At 34.8% G+C, this 19786-nt stretch overlaps 1 protein-coding gene across 1 annotated transcript in view; it reads right to left on the reverse strand.

Moving 5' to 3' along the window:
• LOC150076853 (kanadaptin) overlaps positions 1–19786 on the reverse strand; it is a 94654-nt gene that overhangs the window by 11998 nt on the left and 62870 nt on the right. The window contains exons 9-12 of the mRNA XM_090386787.1: positions 15128–15320; positions 11440–11539; positions 8610–8871; positions 3327–3421 (exon numbers count right to left, since the gene is read on the reverse strand). Of these exons, the coding sequence (XP_090242913.1) occupies positions 3327–3421; positions 8610–8871; positions 11440–11539; positions 15128–15320 (650 nt within the window). The remainder of the gene's footprint in view (positions 1–3326; positions 3422–8609; positions 8872–11439; positions 11540–15127; positions 15321–19786) is intronic.

The raw sequence follows: 19786 nt of genomic DNA on the forward strand, positions 1-19786 counted from the left end.
ATCCAATCGTGCCCAATCCAAAGACAGATTGGAGCCCATGAACACATGGTGGCCTAGATTTAAAAGTCAACTGAAATCATTCTCGCAAACCTACAGCCATCAGAAAAGTCAACAAAAACGTAATAACCTCTATCATCTTGAGCAAAGGCTGAAAAATCTCCCATCTGATAGTCAGACTCATCAGTCAACACTACAAGCCATACAAACCTACTTAGAATGCTCTGCAAAAGGCACCCTACTCAGATCAAGATACACCCACAAAATCTATCTGATGCCCCGACCAAATATTTTTTCTCGTTAGAACGCAGACATCACAAATCAACCACCATCACTGCCATTCAGAGAGACAACATCAAAGGAGGCCATGACTTGGTTTTCAGAGATGGTGTTAGAGAAGGTATGTGCATACATCCAATCATGGAGGCAGTTATCCTGCAATGTGATAAACGTTGGCATATGCCCTGCATTCGTAACTACAAGCATCTAGTTCTAACCAGTGACTGCCTTTACTGTTGCTCACACTCGTGTCACCCTTTGTTTGCCTTACATAACCACACCCAGGCATTCTTTGTTTCATACTAACGTTTATGTTCAAGCTGATGAAAAGTATCACAGACTTGAAAGCTATTTTGCTTTATTTTATTTAATTTAATTTATTAATTTAGTTTACCTTAATTTTTTGTACATGTAGAGGTTACTACCTTGTTTGTATCTGCAATTTCATTATTATTCCGTTCCTCCAGTGGAGAACAATATTCATACTTCCTATACTATGGATCCTGGAGCAAGAGGCCTATTTAATTGTAAGTGATTATTAATTCTCCCCACCATAAAAACCAATTTGAAAACAAACTCAGTTTATGATGGGGCAGTTAATGATCAATGGAAATCTAATATAACTGAAACACTGGCCAAAAACACAACACACAGAGGACAAAAAATATAAAAATAATATGATAAAGCATGCAGAGGACATACTTTATCATATTATAAAAAATATAAGAATTCACAGGCAAAAAAAATACCAAAGGAACTTCAGTTCCTGTTGTAATGCACCAAACTGAAAGCATCTAAAATATTTCTAAGAAATATATTTAATGGCAATCTAATCTCTATTACTGAGAATGCAATACACAGGGTGAGCCAAATGTCAGTATACTGAGAAATAATTTGTGCAATGTGATTCTTCAAGTTAATTTATTTCATTTACATGATATTATTTAAGGTATTTAAATGAATCGTTCAAGCTTTTCAGCAATTTACTTAGAAAACTGATATATGAGCCACCTTTCATATCAAAGGAAATATAAAATATGTAATTTATGTGCAGTAAGAATAGTACTACTGAAAATTATTATTAATAGCCCCATTATCTATTTTTTTATTCAGGAAAATGTTGATTAATTCAATGCCATTAAAATATTTGCATAATGCATGAAAATAATAATAATATGATAGAGTAATAAACTATTATAACTTTTATTCTTTGAACATTTCCTTTTAATTATGGTGATTAATGAAATTATATACACTGTTCCAGTCAAAATGTTATAACTAACCCTGTGTTTTAGCAATCAGCCATTCCTCTCAGCCTGGTGACACAATGTCATGTTGAAAACTGATAAATACAATACTACAGATTTGTGGCTGGTCCACATGAATTACTTTATTAATATGGGCAAGGGATGTGATATGATGGACTTTTAAAAAAAAAAAAAAAAAAAAAAAAAAAGGATGACTGTTGGGTACTGGCTGAAGGGCAGCAATATTACGGAAACTGCAAATCTTGTGTGTTGTTCACAGAGTGCAGTAGTTAAGGTGCTCCTTAACAGCAACAGTCACTGGGCCAATGGCAGGTGCCTGGGCCTCATTGACGGTTGTAATAAATGTAGGCTGCCCTACCTTGTGCAAGCCAACAGACAGAAAATGGTGGAACAGCTTACCATAATTTTAATCAGGGGACAGCCAGAGGCATTTCCAAGACCCCAATCCAACAAACCCTCATCTGTATGGGCCATCAGAGTAGACACCCAGTCAAGGTACCGATGCTTATGGCCAGCCACTGCCAACGACATCTAAAGTTTGCTTGTTTGTTTGTTATTTGGTTTTTAGGAGCATTAGCAACTAAGGCCATATTGCTCCGGGGATATGCGGTGGTCATTCCCTGACCTTTCTGCATCCTCCGTATTTGGTGGTCACGGGCTCGAACCCCGGTCTAATCAAGAAGCGTGTGCTATGCACTGCTGCTCCTGCCCACGGAGGCGCCACATCTAAAGTTTGCATCTGAACGACACTGAACCACTAATGACTAGAAAAAGTTGCCTTTTCCAATGAATCATGTTTCCTGCTACGCTGTGTGGATAGCAGATGGAGGGTATGGTGACAACTGCAGAGAGGAATCGCTCCAACGTCCTGGTCCAACAGAAACAGGCAGGTAGTAGCAATATTTTGATAAGGGAATGTTTTCCTGGGAATCTCTTGGAGCCCTCATACTCCTAGACCACACTAAATGCTAGAAACTACCTATCCTTTGTGGTTGATCAGGTACACATCCTTCATGGTGACTGTCTTCCAAGATGGCACAGATGTATTCCAGCAGGATAGTGTACCCTACCACGTTGCTAATATTGTTTGAGAGTAGTTCGCAGAACACAAGTGACTTCCGAGTACTACTTTGGTTGCCAAATTCACCAGATATGAATCCCATATAACATCTCTGGGATTATGTGGACTGACAGATGAAGTGTTGTGATGCAATCCTGGTGACGTGATACAACATACCTTCTGAAGTGTTCAGAGGCCCATAAAGTTGATGCCTCATCATGTGGCAGAGGTATTGGCAGCAAGAGGAGGACATACCCACTATTAGGTAAGTGAATGTTTTGACTGGAGAGAGAGACTGTGTGTGTGTGTGAGATATAAGTAATAGAGTGAAGAAATATTCCTTATGGTTATTGGGTTCAGTCCAGTGGCCTTGTCCATTAAAACTCCCCCCTTTTTTTTATATAATATATTGTACACACACACACACACACACACACACACACACACACACACACACACACACACACACACACACACACACAGTCTCTAAATTTGTTCCTTTGTAGTTCTCATTTTATCCTTGCCATCAAGGTTTTTAAAATCAATATTTTACAAATTTTTCCACTAACAATGTATTAACCATCAGTACTGCTAAAAAAATAAGACATAAGTAAAATATGAATAATGATTATTAATGGTATTATCAATGAAATATTATAACAAAGTGTTTGTTTCTTCTTTTTTTCTCTTAGTTTTCCATTGTTTATATTAAGTAAAATTACCTCATCTTTTCGTACTTCTGCATTTTGAGAATGATGTTTTTCTAAACTTTCAGACTTGAATGAATGTGGATAAAATGGAGGAGGCTGCGCAGGACCTAGTAATAAATTTCACATATCATTAAAGGAACTAACTAAATACCACTCATTACAATACAAAATAATTGTGTCAATGATGATATATAATCATAATTATCGAAATTTTCAGTGGTAAATACACAAGGTGACAAAAAGTTATCTAGTTACTTTTAAAAATATGCAATTCCAAAGGTAAATTAAACAGAGACATGTGACTTTTGGCCACAAAATTCAACTTATAAAGTTCATATGCCATTCAGGTCACATTACTTGTTGTGAGTTTATTCTTGGACTATCACGATGATCCAAGAAAATGCTAAAATTTTTTTTGGTGTCAAAGTCAAAACTTTATTTTGACTTCATTTTGGAATAGAATACACAGTAGTGGTATCTCAGGAACATATGTTCTGAGATACCACTCAATCTAAAATACTTATGATCCTGGGATAGAATACACAGTAGCGATATCTCAGGGCCAAACCATGACACAAAATGATAAAACAACAGAAAGAAAATTTACAAAATTTTGTTTGATGAGATTACACACTATCTCCACCAACAAAAAATGATCATCTGGTCCTTAATAAATACTTACACCTTTACATACAAACTCCAGGCAATGTAGTCAGACAACTGGAAAAATGGCATAGATTTTTGGAGACTAACAATGTTGAGCCTTTCTCTAATGAGGTAAGTTCTGCACACTAGCAGAAGTAAACAGAAACAACATATACGTTTGAGGTTCAAAAAAAATCCAGCCAAGTACACGAATTTGAACATTATAGCCCCAAATCAAAGTTTGATCTGTCTGATGTGCAACAAAATTACCACACCATTTTCCTTCATGGAAAAATGCATTACAGGTGACCCCCGCTTAACGCTGATCATTCGTTCCGGAAAAACAGAGCGCTAAGTGAATCCGCGCTAAGCGAGCGCCGCTTTCCCATAAGGTAACATATGTATTTGTGAGCTGCGGTCGGTGCCATAGGATATTTCCTAATCAATAATAAACGGTAATGAAAAGATGCACAAATGTCGGTCAAAATATTTAATATTCAAATATTTGCACATATAAAATATTCTGCATTACATACGTATAATTATGTGGTAACTACTTGCGTATCAAAAGTAAACTTAAAATTCCAATTAAAATAATGAATTTAATTGATTTAATTTAATGGATGAATTTAATTGATTTAATTTAATGGATGAATTTAATCATGAAAAATGTGTCGATTTTGAGTTGAACTTTGGCCCTCTTCCAAATAAACTAAAAGGGATATTAATTTTAAATCCCCCGCAGCGTTACGACCCAACAATAAAGTCAACTGATCCTTCGCCGCTTTGTAACCTGGCATGTTTTTTTTCTTCTTTCAATATGAAACTTCTTTTAGGCATTCGTTTCCACAAAAGTCCTGCTTCATCTATGTTAAAAACTTGTTGAGAAGTATAACACATAATACCCCACTTCAATAATTTTAACAAGTTCTTTTTTGAAAGTTTCGGCTCCTTGATCTGCACTAGCGGCTTCTCCCTGGATTTTAAATCTATTCTACCAGCTCTTACCATTTTTAAATGGTTCCACATATATTTTTTTTTTAGGTGAGTTTTCTTCAGATCATCATATTGGCTATCTCTTTCTCTCTCTCTCTCTCTCTTTTTTTTTTTTTTTTTAATATTTAACTTAACTGAATTCTGCATTGGAATATTATCTTCAATAAAATTAAAGTGTTTCCATTTCAATCCTAATAGCCGGCCTAGTCCTAGTTGCTTGCAGTGGAACAGCTATCTTTCCCTCTGCTAAAATTAATTCTTTATTTTTTTTTTATAATTGTTCTTACAGTTAAACTTGCGAGTCCTAAAAAACGTCTAATTTAATTCGCTTCAAAACGTCTAATTTAATTTTCAAATTCAGTCTTTTTCTTACATTTATAGTCTTCGTACTGCGCCCAGACGTTGCTTTTTCATTCTTATCGGCCATTATTAATTAACTCTTCGAAAATGTAACTGCGTTGGTTGAATTAATTATGATACAATGTTCAAGTAAACTGTCCGTTACGCATGATGTCTAATACTGTACTGAGTGACGACTAGACTTCGGATAAATGCATATAACGCAAATATTACAAGCAATATACTTGATAATTTTTTAAAATGTTGATCTCGGAACTACGTAACAAGTCACTGTACTGCAATTAAATTAGCGTGCGAGAAAATTTCACGGAGCGTGGGAAACGTTTTAATGCTGTTTTGCTATTAATTTTCAAGCTATCGACTCCATCATATGAAACGATTTCGTTAAATATGTCAAAAATGTAATCTGTAAAAGAGCGTTATAGTGATCTGTGACAGCGTTATAGTCAGATTCAGGTTATAATATAAGAACAGCGTTATAGCAAATCAGCGTAAAGCGAACCGCGTTATAACGGGGGCCTGCTGTACTGGGAAAAGCACACAACTGTTATGGCTGACAAGGAGCTCCTTAGGTATTATATTTTGCCATAACTTGAAGTTCTTCAACCAGATGTTCTATTTCAGTTGGATGGTGCACTGCTTATTGTGTTCTGTTGACTCACACATTTCCAAATTGTCAGAATAGCAAATGAACCAGTGCAATGACCCCACATTCATCTGATATAATATTAATGGGAATCTTAGACTGTCTCAAGCCCTAAGCAAAGGTCCACTGCATGGTCCCTTATAAGAACTAAACATGCATGTAAACACATAATTAGGATAATGTTTATTTTACAAAAAAAAAAAATTAATTAATTAAATAAATAATAAATAAATAAAAAACTATTATTATACCTAACATTTTCATAATTTATGACAGTCAAACATTTGTGAGATTTTTTGATGTTTAGGTTAGTGAAATTAATTAAAGCCTGAAACACAATGCAGTTTGTTCTTAACTAAGTAGAACAAGGCAGTTGTAGCATTAGCATCATCAGAAAAACTCAACACAAAATTTAACTCTTCACACAATTCAACACTATCAATATACTTAGAGTGTCACAGTCACGACAGCTGAAGATCATCACATTTTTCTGCTAGGTCAGATGAAGCCATATGATGTAATGGTGAAATGTTATACAGAAAGCCAAAGTTCTGAGCACTTTCAAGCCTGTTTTACCCTAAATTGTGCCAAGTGTAAATCTCTATGAAGAAACAGTTTAGTTTGTAATCATCTTTGGTACAAAAAAATTAGGTTGCTTTCTAATTCACAGCTAAATGGAGAGGACAGCCAGTGTACTAAGTCTCTCTTCACATAGACCATGTTAGTAGATTTTTATATCTTCTTAAAATATTTTCCCTTTCCAGAATGCAATTTTAAACAAACCTCAGTTGTTTCAAAGGATTGGGAGGGGCTTATTATGCTACCATGTGTGAATATTTCATTCAGAAACATTCATGTATAGAAGCATAATAAGCATCTAAAGGTTGGTATATATTGCCTTACCCAAGCACCGCACGTCAGACACAATTATAAATATTCATGTGGGCCTTTGAGTAGACAGTAGTGTGATTGTGAATGCAAGATGCTGCACTCAACAGAGTTAACCGACTTCCATCACAGAATGATAACAGGGTGCCACATAAAGTCTGTACATAATAACATTTCAGTGGCACTCAAGATCCATAGGTCAATGATGGGTGATGTGATATGAAAATGGAAGCAGACTGAGGCTGAAATTTTCAATGAAACTACTCAGATAAACATCCAAAACTGATAGAACATGATAGGAGAGCTTGGCAAAGAATTGTCTGCTCAGGATGCAGGTCAATGTTGTTGCAGCACACAGACCAGTGAGATGATTGTAACACATCAGCACCTATACAACACGTAGGATGTTGCACGATATAGGTCATGCATGATTGCCTACAAGCCAATAATCACCCAAATTAATGGTAGATTTCATCTAGCTTTGTGTAAGAGCCAATGGAAAGCCATGCTTTGGAGCAAGCCATGGTACATGGTCTAACAGTCTGATGGTTGTGACTGGATGTGGCAGAGGCCCAAAAAAGCAACCTGCTGGGCTGTAACATTCTGATAATGAAGTTTGGCAGAGGAAAAGTGATGGTTTCAGGCTGTTTTTCATGGATTAACCTGGGATCATTGATTTTTTTGGCTAAAATGATGAATGCTGAGGTTTCTCTAAATGTCCTGAACAATAATACATTACCTATGTTGTGGCAGCAGGTCACAGAAGGCCTGTTTGTTTATTTGGGGATTTATTAGGTGCATCAGCAGCCATAGTGTGCCAACAGAAGGCCTGTATCTGTAGGCAATGCCTTTTGTATTTGCAGACCTGTATTTGTAGGACAATACATTACCTATGTTGTGGCAGCAGGTCACAGAAGGCCTGTTTGTTTGTTTGTTTGTTTGGGGATTTATTAGGTGCATCAGCATCTGTGGCCATAGTGTGCCAACAGAAGGCCTGTATCTGTAGGCTGCTGTTGTTTGTTGTTGTTTGGTTTTTTGGAGCATTAGCAACTAAGGCCATATTGCTCCGGGATATGCGGTAGTCATTCCTTGACCTTTCTGCATCCTCCGTATTTGGTGGTGACGGGCTCGAACCCCGGTCTAATCAAGAAGCGTGTGCTATGCAGTGCTGCTCCTTCCCACCTGGCTACGGAGGCGCCGTATCTGTAGGCAATGCCTTTTGTATTTGTAGACCTGTATTTGTAGGATAATGCTCTACCTGTATTCGTAGGACAATGCTCCATGTCACACTATTCATGCTGTGATGGACTGGGCCATCTCCGAGTCCTGACCCAATCCTATACAGATCCTCAGGCATGAATTAAATCACTGGGTGTGTGTTTGTGAAGAGAGACGAACCGGTTGCCACTCTGAAGGCCAAATGGCAGAAAATATTGGAGGACATTTACAAAAACTGGTGGAGAGTGTTCCAAGGTTAGAAGCTGTCCTAAAGGTTTCAGCATATATTATTAGTTTTCCTATAAATAAATGTTATTTGTAGATATGCAGGTGTCCAGATATTAATAGTAGGGCAGTGTATATGAAAATGAAACATTTTAATGTTATAGAGCTAGAGCTGCACTGACCAGCAAGATGGGGGAAAAAATTCTGAAAACTACTTCCACTTTTAAAATGGGGGAGCAACAACACCATCCACTCCTCCTACACTGTTTGCACCTTCACTAATGAACTAACATAAAATCACAGGTGATGCTACATACCTTTCATAGGTTTCTGTTTTGGTGGGAGATGCTTTTCTCTGTGTGTGGCCTTGCAAGTAGTCAGGTTAATAGGACTCTGAGTATATTCAATTTCTGCAATTTTAGTATCTGTTTCATCAGAGATGCTCTTTTGAATATAACTATCTTTCTTTTTCTCTTCTTTTTCTTCTTCCTCCTCCTCCTCTTCTTCTTCCTCCTCCTCTTCATCACTCTCTTTGTTCACACTGCCATAACTAGTTACTTTTGGTAATGTAATTGTTACCTAGCAAAAATATGTAAATAAATTAGAAGTTTACAAAAATATTTTTAATAAACAGAAGGACAGTAAACTCATTTACACAAAATGTGATGTAATAAACATAAATATCAGTTTATGGCAAGAGAATATAAAATGTGACATTCCCTACATGCCCTGGATGGCTAAAGGAATCTATATACACAGTAGGACCAAAAAGTTTCAGGATTAATAAATTTTTACTTAAACAAATATAACATTTACAGATAATCCTATATCAAAGTTTTTAAAATAATAAATAGTGACTGTGACTATCCACACGCATTTTTCTCCCCATCAGTATATGTAATTGCAAAGTCTTTTTATGAAAGTATCTTGATTGCATTTGTAGTGGCCACCCTAATTTTGCTTCAGTGGAAAACTGCTATCCCTTTAACACTTTTGCTGTGTGCTTTTCCAATGACCTTTTTGACCTGGGATCGAAAACTACAGGACTGAGTCAATCAGGATTGGGACAGGCAGAGACATTTTTCAGCTTTCTTCTCACTATGGTTGAATTAGTCTGCTGCTGGTGAAGGTTGCTTGACAAAAATATAGTTTCTCCCACTGTCAAATTGGAAGAAAATTGTTCTAAAGTCAGGTGGTTTCCCCTCCAAGTGGATTGAAAATCCCACAATGCATATTTACATCATGACATAATTAACATGTCAATGAATTTGGGAAAAAAAAAAAATCACATGGAGCAAGGTAAGGTGAATACAGATATTGTAAGGCAGTGACAGAGTGTTTGGAAAGGTAGTCAGCAATTATTGTTGCATAATGAACTGGCACATTGTCATGGAGTAACTTACAATTTTTCACTGTACATAGATCAGGTTTCTCATATCTCTCAAGTTCTTAATGATATTTTAATAATGAAAATAAAATTAAAAAAAAAAAAAAAAACTTTGGAACAGAGAAGATGCATATTTTCATTTTAAATATCAGATACAATGGCTTGACAACACCATATGATATTTCAAATCGAGAGGTTGCTTTCAATTTTTATTTCATGATAGGCCCAAATGTTTCTAGAATGACAGGCTAGTTTGTCATTTCTTGACATGAAAGTCTCACACACTTGAATCATGAATGGTATTAAACCCATCTTTGAGGTGCTTATATCATTTAAATATCCTATCAATTGTTAAAACCTTTTCACTGCATGCTTCAACAACCATTCCGGTGAATGATTGTTGAAACATGCAAATAGATAACTACGTTAAACATGATTTTCCCTTTATAAAACTCTACTCTGTTTCCTCCAGATTTCTAAATGTCTAAATGCCACTGTACTACACTCTTGATCACTGCCTCCACAATTTTTGTTCCCACCGAAGACTTAACTAGTTCATAGTTACTAATTTTGCTTTTTAAAACCACCTTTATATATTGGCAATACGTTGACACCTCTCCAATTCAGTGGAACATCTCCCAAGTCCAATGATGCCCTCATAATTAACCTTATTCAATGTACTCTCTCACTACCGCCTTCAAAATTACTCATCAACACCAGGGGCATTCCTTACATTTTCAGCATCACTAATTTCATACTGCTCACTATGAAAGATTTTTTTTTTGTCTGTAAATTATAGTATTATGCTTTGCTGCATTTATATTTATTATAGTATTATCATGTACACCTTTTGGCATTGCTCATATTGTGGGAGTAACCTCACAACTGGGTTGTTGTGAGAATACCAGGGTACAATACCAGGTTGCAATACCAGGGTACCTGCTCATCCACCGACGAAAGACTAACTAGCCTTTAAACGGTGCCATCTGGGTGGTAGTGCCCACCGAGAATAAGTAACAATAGACTTCTCTATTAGAGAAGCGTTACTTATTTGAGGTAGTACAATATCTGGTAATTCGTTGTGAAAGATGATCACAATATGAGATATAACTAAAATGATGCCATTACACTACGAATGTAGTTTTCGTTTAAGAGCTATCTATTGTGTATCTACATCAATATTTAATAGATAATTTTGAGCTCTTATAGTATTATTCCTTGCTGCATTTATATTTATTATAGTGTTAACATTCTATGTAATCTGAAAAATGTAGTATTCTGTGTAATGACATGTGATCTAATAAATGTAACCCTCAATAAATACATGAAAAATTATCAGATACAATAACCACATTAAACAATCTTTAAGAATACCGAATTTGCAATACAAACAGATTGATTACTGTAATTGTTTATATAGCACATTAGCATCTAAAGCTATACTGCACTGTTTGTATTATGTCAGCACAAATGTGTGGTTAGAGGCAAATGTGAACGTTGTGTGGACTAGAAAACTCAGAATAGCATATAAGGAAACCTTATTCCCTCTACTCGGTTATCTTTGATCAGATAACTGATTGAAAAAGGTCATTAGGACTTCCTCAGGTTTCCAACAGGATTCGAATGCAGACCTATCCAAAGTAACAGGTGACAAAGTTACTATGCTTTGTGCTCATGGAGAACTACAAATAAACTGCAATATTTGATATTTCTATCAGTTCCAAACAATAAATTAACAATTTTATTAATTAATAACATACTTGTTTCTTATGTGCCCTAGATGAAGATTGTCCTTTCATTTTTCCAGTGAGAGGCAATTTCTTTGTATTTCCTATAGTCAACAAACTAGAAGATTTGGATCTGAAAAGATATTCTTTATTAAAGCAATAAGATAATTCTAACTTCATGTTCTTCACAAGGCAGTACTCATTAAGCAACTGATTACATTCAAAGTTTCATAACAGTTTTACGCATTCACAATTAATTTATGAATGAAAATTCCTGCAAGATAATATTTCATACTGCACAGCCTCACCTTGTAAGACATATGAAATGTGATCAAAAATTTTGGGGAATGAACTGGGAAATGATGAAGCTTACAAGCTATTCTAATGGATCTCCTTGATATCATATACATTGATTCCAATCGTTCTGCAACTTCTACCTGCCAGAAATACTTCCGAAAGAAGCCTATTCCTGATAGGCTTCTTTTGGAATGATAATTTCCTCAATTATTGCAAACTTGTAACCTTCAAGTGGAAACAAAATAAAAATCACAAGGAACTAAATGCACTCAGTATGGCAGATAGGGGAATACAGCGATGAAGTGCTTCACAAGAAATTCTTGAACTGAACTTTCTGAGTGTGAAGAGGCATTGTCATACCATAAGTGCCAATTCCCTGAAGCCTGCCTTCTTAGCCTTACCTATACCCCCAAACAGCATCATGCAATTACCATAGAACTGTTTTGTAGTATTTCTGGTTTACTGTTTGACCATGCATGACCTATTCATAATGAACAATGATCTTTGAGTCAAAAAATATGATAAACATGATCTTCCCATTTGATTGAACTAGAGGTTTACTTTTTTTGGCAGTGGATAAAATGGAGTCTTCCATTAATTGGACAAGGCCTTTGTTTTTTGTTTCCACATCATATCCATACACCCATGATTCATTACCACTAATGATGGAAGAAACAAAGTGTGAGACAGTAGCAGCACATTGACAACGGTCCTGATGTGCATAAACTTGATCTCTGTGGTCATCAATGAGGGCGCAAGGCAAAAACTTGGCTGAAACTTGTCATATTGCCAAATATTGCATTGAAACTGAATTAGAGTGGCCAAGTGAGCACCATTATTTTCACTCCACTAAGTAGAGGTTTTATTACTCTAAAAGTATTTAGTTTTTGTTTAAAATTAGTAGGGCAGTTATTATTTGTTTTTAATTGATAACATAGCCGAAACTGTTTCTTACTTGGCCTCCAAAACTGCCTAAAAATGAGAACTGGAATAAGAAGGATTCTACTGCTATTGTCAGTGTTAACTGCATTAATATTTCATATTCCTTTTTATACTGATTATTTCATATTCCTCTTTATATTGATTATTTCATATTCCGTTTTGTAGTTCCATAATGTATAATTAATATTAGAAGTGTTTTTACTAATGCTATAAACTAAGTTTATAACATTATGAACATAAATGTATAGTGTAACATATAATGTAGCTTGGTAATATAAAATATAATGTCACTTTGTAACAAAATACATATTACTGCTGGTTAACTTATGAATAGTGAAGTGTTACTTCTGTATTTCCTAGTTTAGTGTGGTATTCTCAATTTAAATTTAAATCGAAATCATGCCTCAGACTGGAGCAGCAAAGCAAAGAGCTGAAAGTATATTGTGTGCTGTAGCTCGAAAGAGAACTGAAGAGGACAGTTCTCCTATTAATCATGGCTTTATAAAATGTGCTGGTTTGCTTGATGTTTGTAGACCTATCTGGAACAGGATATGATATACAACCAAAGGGTGTGTGTGTGTGTGTGAATTAATTAAGTGAACTCAGCATTCTGCAGGACATTTAGGAGAGTTTGAAGAACAGGTTTGATGTTCTCAAAGGAATTAAAATGGGAGGTGGAGGAAGCAATTAAGCTCTGAGCTGCTCACCTCAAAGCCAGAGTTTACACTTGTGCATCAGACAGCACAGCAATAATCCTAAAGGCAGAATGTGCTGGTCCAGCAGTGGATAGCTATTGTCAGTGACTTGAATGTCAGGAGAAACAGGAAATAAACCATACAAAAAGGATATGTGGAATAGGAGTAGGATATGTCTACCAGAGACAAAAGCTAGTGCTCTGGTAGACATATCTTTCAAAGATACAAAAGATGTATTTGTTGTACATGTTGGCACAAATAATATTAAGAATAGGAGATCTGAGGATTTACTTAAGAGCTATAGGGAAAAAGTTGCTAGTTAAGATTAAATTTGAAAGTGTCTGCAATTATGCCCAGCCATGATAGGAAGAAAAAGGAAGTACACGTGAGAGCCTTGTCAATCAATTCAGTCCTCAAGAAATTGAACATCAGAAGCATCTTTATTTCCAACACATGTAAAGCCGAAATTCATATAACTGTCATCATACTTTTGTTTTGGTTGTTTTGCAAAACTTATGGGATAGAATTCTTCTCAGCTTGGTCTATGCTTATTAACAGGAGAGATTGTTTTTACAGGGAGGGGATATACTAAAATAGAAAGGGTGCAAGAATATTTCCTGATGCTACTGAGGCATTAAATGAGCCAGAAAACTGCTAGCTTGGAATTAGCCTAATAGCTTTATGGCAGCTGTACACAGAGATGAAATTGACTCTTACATTGTTTCTATTGGGACACAGCAGCCAGGAAAACAAGGTGTGGAGGATTACAAGTCTTGCTGTTGGCTCTTATGGTACAAGCAAGATTACTAGTAGTAATCTTGCTACACCCGTTTTTTGCATGGATTACAAGTATTAAATGGCAAATAATACCCAAGGTGCAGATACTCTCTCTCTTTAGCAGGTATATACAATTAGGAATAAAAATAATTATTATAATATGTTGAGCCTTTAATTTTCATAGATATTTGTAGAAGAATAAATGGAAATATTTATTTCTTTATTTTTATTTTTTTGCCAATGGAAAATATAAAATTAAAAATATGTACCCAATATATATTTAAAAATATATATATATTAATGTTAAATTATTTCCTGTAATTTTTGATCAGTAGGAAACAAACAAAAAAAAATCACAGGTTGTTTCGGATACAGTACAAAAACATAATAAACATTGATACTACATCACTTTTATAAAAGGATTGATACAACATGACTAATATTTATTGTGCTAGTTCTTCCATAAAATTGTACAGATTCAAATTTATATAATGTTAAATATTAACACCAGTTAACAATTTTTTACATTACAAAGTATTACATTAAACAGATATAAACTGGTTAGATATGATAGGCTTTTATTTAGTTAGATAAGATAGACTTTTCTTTGGTGTCAACTTAGAATGAAAAACAAAGTATACATTAGTAGCTAAATATATTCACATTTCCATTAAGGTGCAGTCCTCACCAAATACATTTGGAATGCAGTCTACTTAAGAAAAAAAATAAAAATAAAAATACCAGAAGCAATGCTTCCAATGGGTATGATAAAGTTTTCTCATAAAACATACCCAAAATCTACAATTATATGAGGAATTATACTTACCTGCCATGTCAAATCTTGCCAAATGATTGTCCTAGATTTATAGATATATTTTCCAATGGGATTTTCCTGCTTTAAGTAAATAAGTAGCTAAATCATGTCATTCAAATTCAATATGATCATGCAGGCATTCCAATCATGTATTGTTACTACTCTCATACTATTTACTAGCACTATAAAAACTTACATCTCAAGAGCAGGTAAGTTAGTTGGACGAGCAATATTAACCAATTTTTGAAGATTACGTCGTTCTTGACACAACTGAGCAAGCTGCAATTTTAACTTTGATTTGGTTTTCTTATCCATTTGGCTTTCATTCTGAATAGTGGACATGTAAGCATCTAGAGAATCAACATCTAATCCCAATGATGGAGATTGCTCTACAGAAAAGATGAAAGTATATCTTAATATTGCTAACAACACATGAAAATATATGATTTTACAATATTCAAACTAATGCCAAAAAAATTATATCTAATACAAAGAGGTGGGCTGTAAAGTAATGCCCATTACTTTACAGCCCACCTTTAAAGGAAAAGTAATGCCCATTTTTTAACTCCAGATATACCGATGATAAAATTTTGCAACCCTCTGTAACAATATAGAATTTCTGATTTTGTTTTGTCATTGCAAGTTTTTGAAAGATGATCTCTGCAAGTGATCAGTACATCAATAGTGAATCATCATTGATTAAGTAATGTTGCACAGTGAAAACAGTCCTAAAAAAATCTATGAAAGATAATTAAAGTTTATGGAGATGAAACACCTGAATATCACTTCCAATGGATATGATAAAGTTTTATCAAAAAATATACCCATAAATCTACAATTACATAAAAACATCTACAGGTTCACCTGTAGATGGTTTTATGTTTTAAGAATGGAGAAACAGAATTTTGTGACACAGATAAAAAGGAAGACTAAAAGACATCACCACCACACAAAATGAGATAAACAACAATGAAATGAGTCAAAATAAACAAATTCCAACAATAATTTACTAAAGATAAAGACTGAAGATAAAAATTTCCATAGATCTGTTCAGAAACTATCCTTTTTCCAATCCTAACATATCCATACAAGTTTTGATATATGTATCCAGATGTAAATGTAGCTTTTTATCCAGATGTAAATATAGCTTAAAAAGTCAATCTAATCAGATAACAAAAATATATACACGGGATCCATTATGGGTGTGGTGGGGGGTTTGTTTACATTTTGTAATGTACCAGTAGATAAGATGCTTTCATTTCTCAGAAACCTTATCCACCCCTCTTTGCTTTCTGTCTACAGTCATATTTCAGTAATCCTCCAGCTTTACTGAAAAGGGTTTAGGGCTGAAAGCCACAGACTACAGAAAATTTACTAGACAAATAAGTTAGGCAAAGCATCATTTTAGTTAAAAGTAAATCACTGAAGTAGGTGAAATAGCATCATTTTTGTTACATCTCATATTGTGAATGCCTTCACAAGTTGCCTGATATTGCACTATCTTGAATAAGCAATGCTTTGCCAGTAGAGAAAACTAATGTTACTTATTCTCGGCAAATACCACCACCCAGATGGCACCGTTTCAAAGTTTGTTAGCCTCTCCTGGGTTAACCTCAGTGGTAAAATGAACGACAACCCAATTATGAAGTTTAATTCCACAATATGAGAGATGCCAGACGGTATGAGATAGTAAAGTACTAAAAAGAGTTTAGGGCTGGAAGACTCGAACTAAAATGATGCTTTGCACTAACTTGTTTGTCCCTCAGTTTTATTACATGTAGTTAATTTTAACATTTTTCTCAGAGTTTTTTTAATGTATCTATATGCATCCATCATGTTAAAATGGAAACAGATTGTTTTTGCTACTGAACAAAACTTTGTCTAATCAATGAACATGCAAAAGGTCAGTTTTTAACAAGTCTCTACTCAACTATAGGGAACAAAGGAGATGCTGCTCTAGCCTACAAGATGATATTTTGAAATTTATATGATGCCATTCACAGAAAGGCAAACCAAAGAGGAAAATAAACTACACTGGTTTTCCTTCTTCAAAAAATATTTATGTATAAAATTAACTCTTCTCACAGTGTAATATACTTTTATAAATGTGAATACAGTATGTATACACAGTGTGACATTTCAAAAATGAGACTGATGCTAAGAAAAAATAATGATCCCACGTATGAGTAAACTAACCTTGGTTTATTCAAAGTAACTTCCTCCTGCATCCACATATTGTATGCAAAAATCACAAGATGACTGGAACGAATGGTGGAAGGTTGTGACTGGTACCCTGTTCAATGTTCTCATCACAGTTCTTTGAATGGTGTTGACATCATGAAAATAACAGCCTTTCAATTACACCTTGAGTTTTGGGGAAAAAAAGGTCTTACAGAGCAAAGTCTGGTGAATACGGAGGGTGAAACAGTATGCAGACTTTTTTGGTAGCCAAAAATCCCAAACAATGAGAGCCTTTGGCTTGGTGCATTGTCGAGCAAGAGGAACCAACTGCTGTCTTCTCTATACTGAGGCTGCACATGACGGATTCTCTGCAATACACATTTCAAAACATCCAGATAGTAGGCAGCAGTAAGCTATTGCTATCGTAGAAAGTGATGAGCATGGTTTTGATTTCTGATCTTTCCTGACAAAACTTTTATGTCTTCTGGAGAGTTTGCCAACTTTCACTCAGCACTTTGTCGCTTTGTTGTCGGGTAGTAATGAAAACACCACATCTCGTCACCCATAATGATTGAATTCAGGAAGTTGGGTTTGCTTTCAGTGGCCTCAATGAGTTCTCTGCAGTGTTCAACTCACCACTGTCACTGATTGTCCATTAACGAATGTGGAACAACCCATGAACAGATCTTTCTTGTCTTCAAATCCTGGGTTATTATTTAGCAAATGGTTTCCTTATTAACAAAAAGATCTTCTAAAATCATTTGGAGCATTGCACTCCAGTCACTAGTAATGATTTTCTGCACATTTTCAATCAACTCTGGCATTTGAACCATTTCTGTTTGGCCCGGATGTTCTTCGAATTATCTGTCTCACGTGCTTATGTGCACAAGACAGACAATTCTCTCCATACACCTGCTTCATCATTTGAAACATTTCTGTGACAGCAATTTTGCCCAGCAGAACACAAAATTTGATGTTTGCTCTTTGTTTCATTGTCCCCCCCACAACACAGACATAGGAGAGACATTCATGCAATTTAGCTCACATTAAATTCTGAAATGGCAGCAATTTCCGTTGACCCTGACTGTGGTGCTCGAGGAAAATTCACGTTTTAATTTCATGTTTACTTCTAGTAGATGGCAGCACCTGCACTCATCTTGTAACATCATTCTCATTTTCCATTTGTCGCATTGCGTATATGCTTGATGAATGAGTATATGGTATGATGAATGATGAATGTGAAACATTCATTCATTCATATACGCAATGTGACAAATGGAAACTCATAAATGTGATAACGCATCAAATGCGTTATCACATTTATGAGTTTCTTTTTGCAGGTTATCTGAGCTGTTCCCAACTACTGGACAATTAAGAGTCTACTGTACTTACCTATAAATTAATAGTTGATAATAAAACTTTACATTAATTTTTAAAACCTTCGAGGGTTTTATAAAGAGTTTTGAAAGCTTAAAACATGAACACGGTGAGATTTAACAGAGCAACCAGTCAGCTTCTGATGATACACAGATTTCGAGGACCGGCATTCTGTATGATATTAAAAACATAGCAATGAATATAATCCATGAAAGAATGTCTATATATTGATATACTTATAATATTTAAATACTTTAAAAAGTCATAAACATTAATAATAAATAACAAGAATAAAAGGATCCCTCAAGTTATGCAGGTTCAAGATACATGTTCTCATTACCTTACAGCCATGAGAGTTCCTCATGGTAATACAGGAGCTCTCAATGGCCATTAAAAGTGATTTCAGCAAGTCCATTAAATTACCACCACCACCAAATGTTTATTCTGCAATGTGAGCAGGATGGAATCCTTAAGAAATTAAGGTTTTTTTTTTTTTTTTTTAGAACTATGAAAACTACACTGGTGCTCAAAAGTTAAGAAATACAAAAAACATAAATCAAAAATACAGTTAATATCAATTAAGATAAAAAAAAAAAAATATATATATATATATAGGGTGGGCCATACATCATTTTATTGAGAAATAATTTGCACAGTTTATATTTTGAAGTCAACTGCATGCACATATTGCTTTATAAATAATATGTTTACATGATATTATTTATATTATTTAAGTTAAAATTGCTCAAACTGTTTTCAGTAATTTATATCTTGGTAAAATTATACCTCTTCTCTTCAAAATGAGCCATATGTTAGTCAGTAAAATGACTAACATATGGCTCATCCTGTATAATAAAATACTCTTATACCAAATGGATTGGAAAAACAAAACTTTTATTGATACTTATATCATTTATAAGCGCAATATCAGCACAAAATTGTTAGCTGGTGGGGACAAGTAGGAAGAAAAGGCCTTACTCTCAGGATGGCACTGTTAAACTAGGCAGCCTCCCCCCTCTTCAAGGACAATTTTATTTCTGATGGTGTAGCAACTGAGAGCAAGCCCCCCCCCCCCCCAATTTCCTTCATGCCCTGATTAAAGCGTAATGACAGGATCTGGAAAAAAATTCTGAAACATCCCCAGCAAATTTTATCTTAAATAAAAAACCTTTTCTTGCATTACAAAACATTAGTTTTTAATGTTTTAATAATGAACAAAAACTGGACAAATTTCAGTCTGACATTAGCAAGTTGTACAAATGAGATCATCAACAACCAAAAATGGCACATTGATAAT

The sequence above is a fragment of the Mastigoproctus giganteus genome, chromosome 12 (genome assembly GCF_048544385.1).
Source record: "Mastigoproctus giganteus isolate SK-2022 chromosome 12, ASM4854438v1, whole genome shotgun sequence".
Taxonomy (NCBI): domain Eukaryota; kingdom Metazoa; phylum Arthropoda; class Arachnida; order Uropygi; family Thelyphonidae; genus Mastigoproctus; species Mastigoproctus giganteus.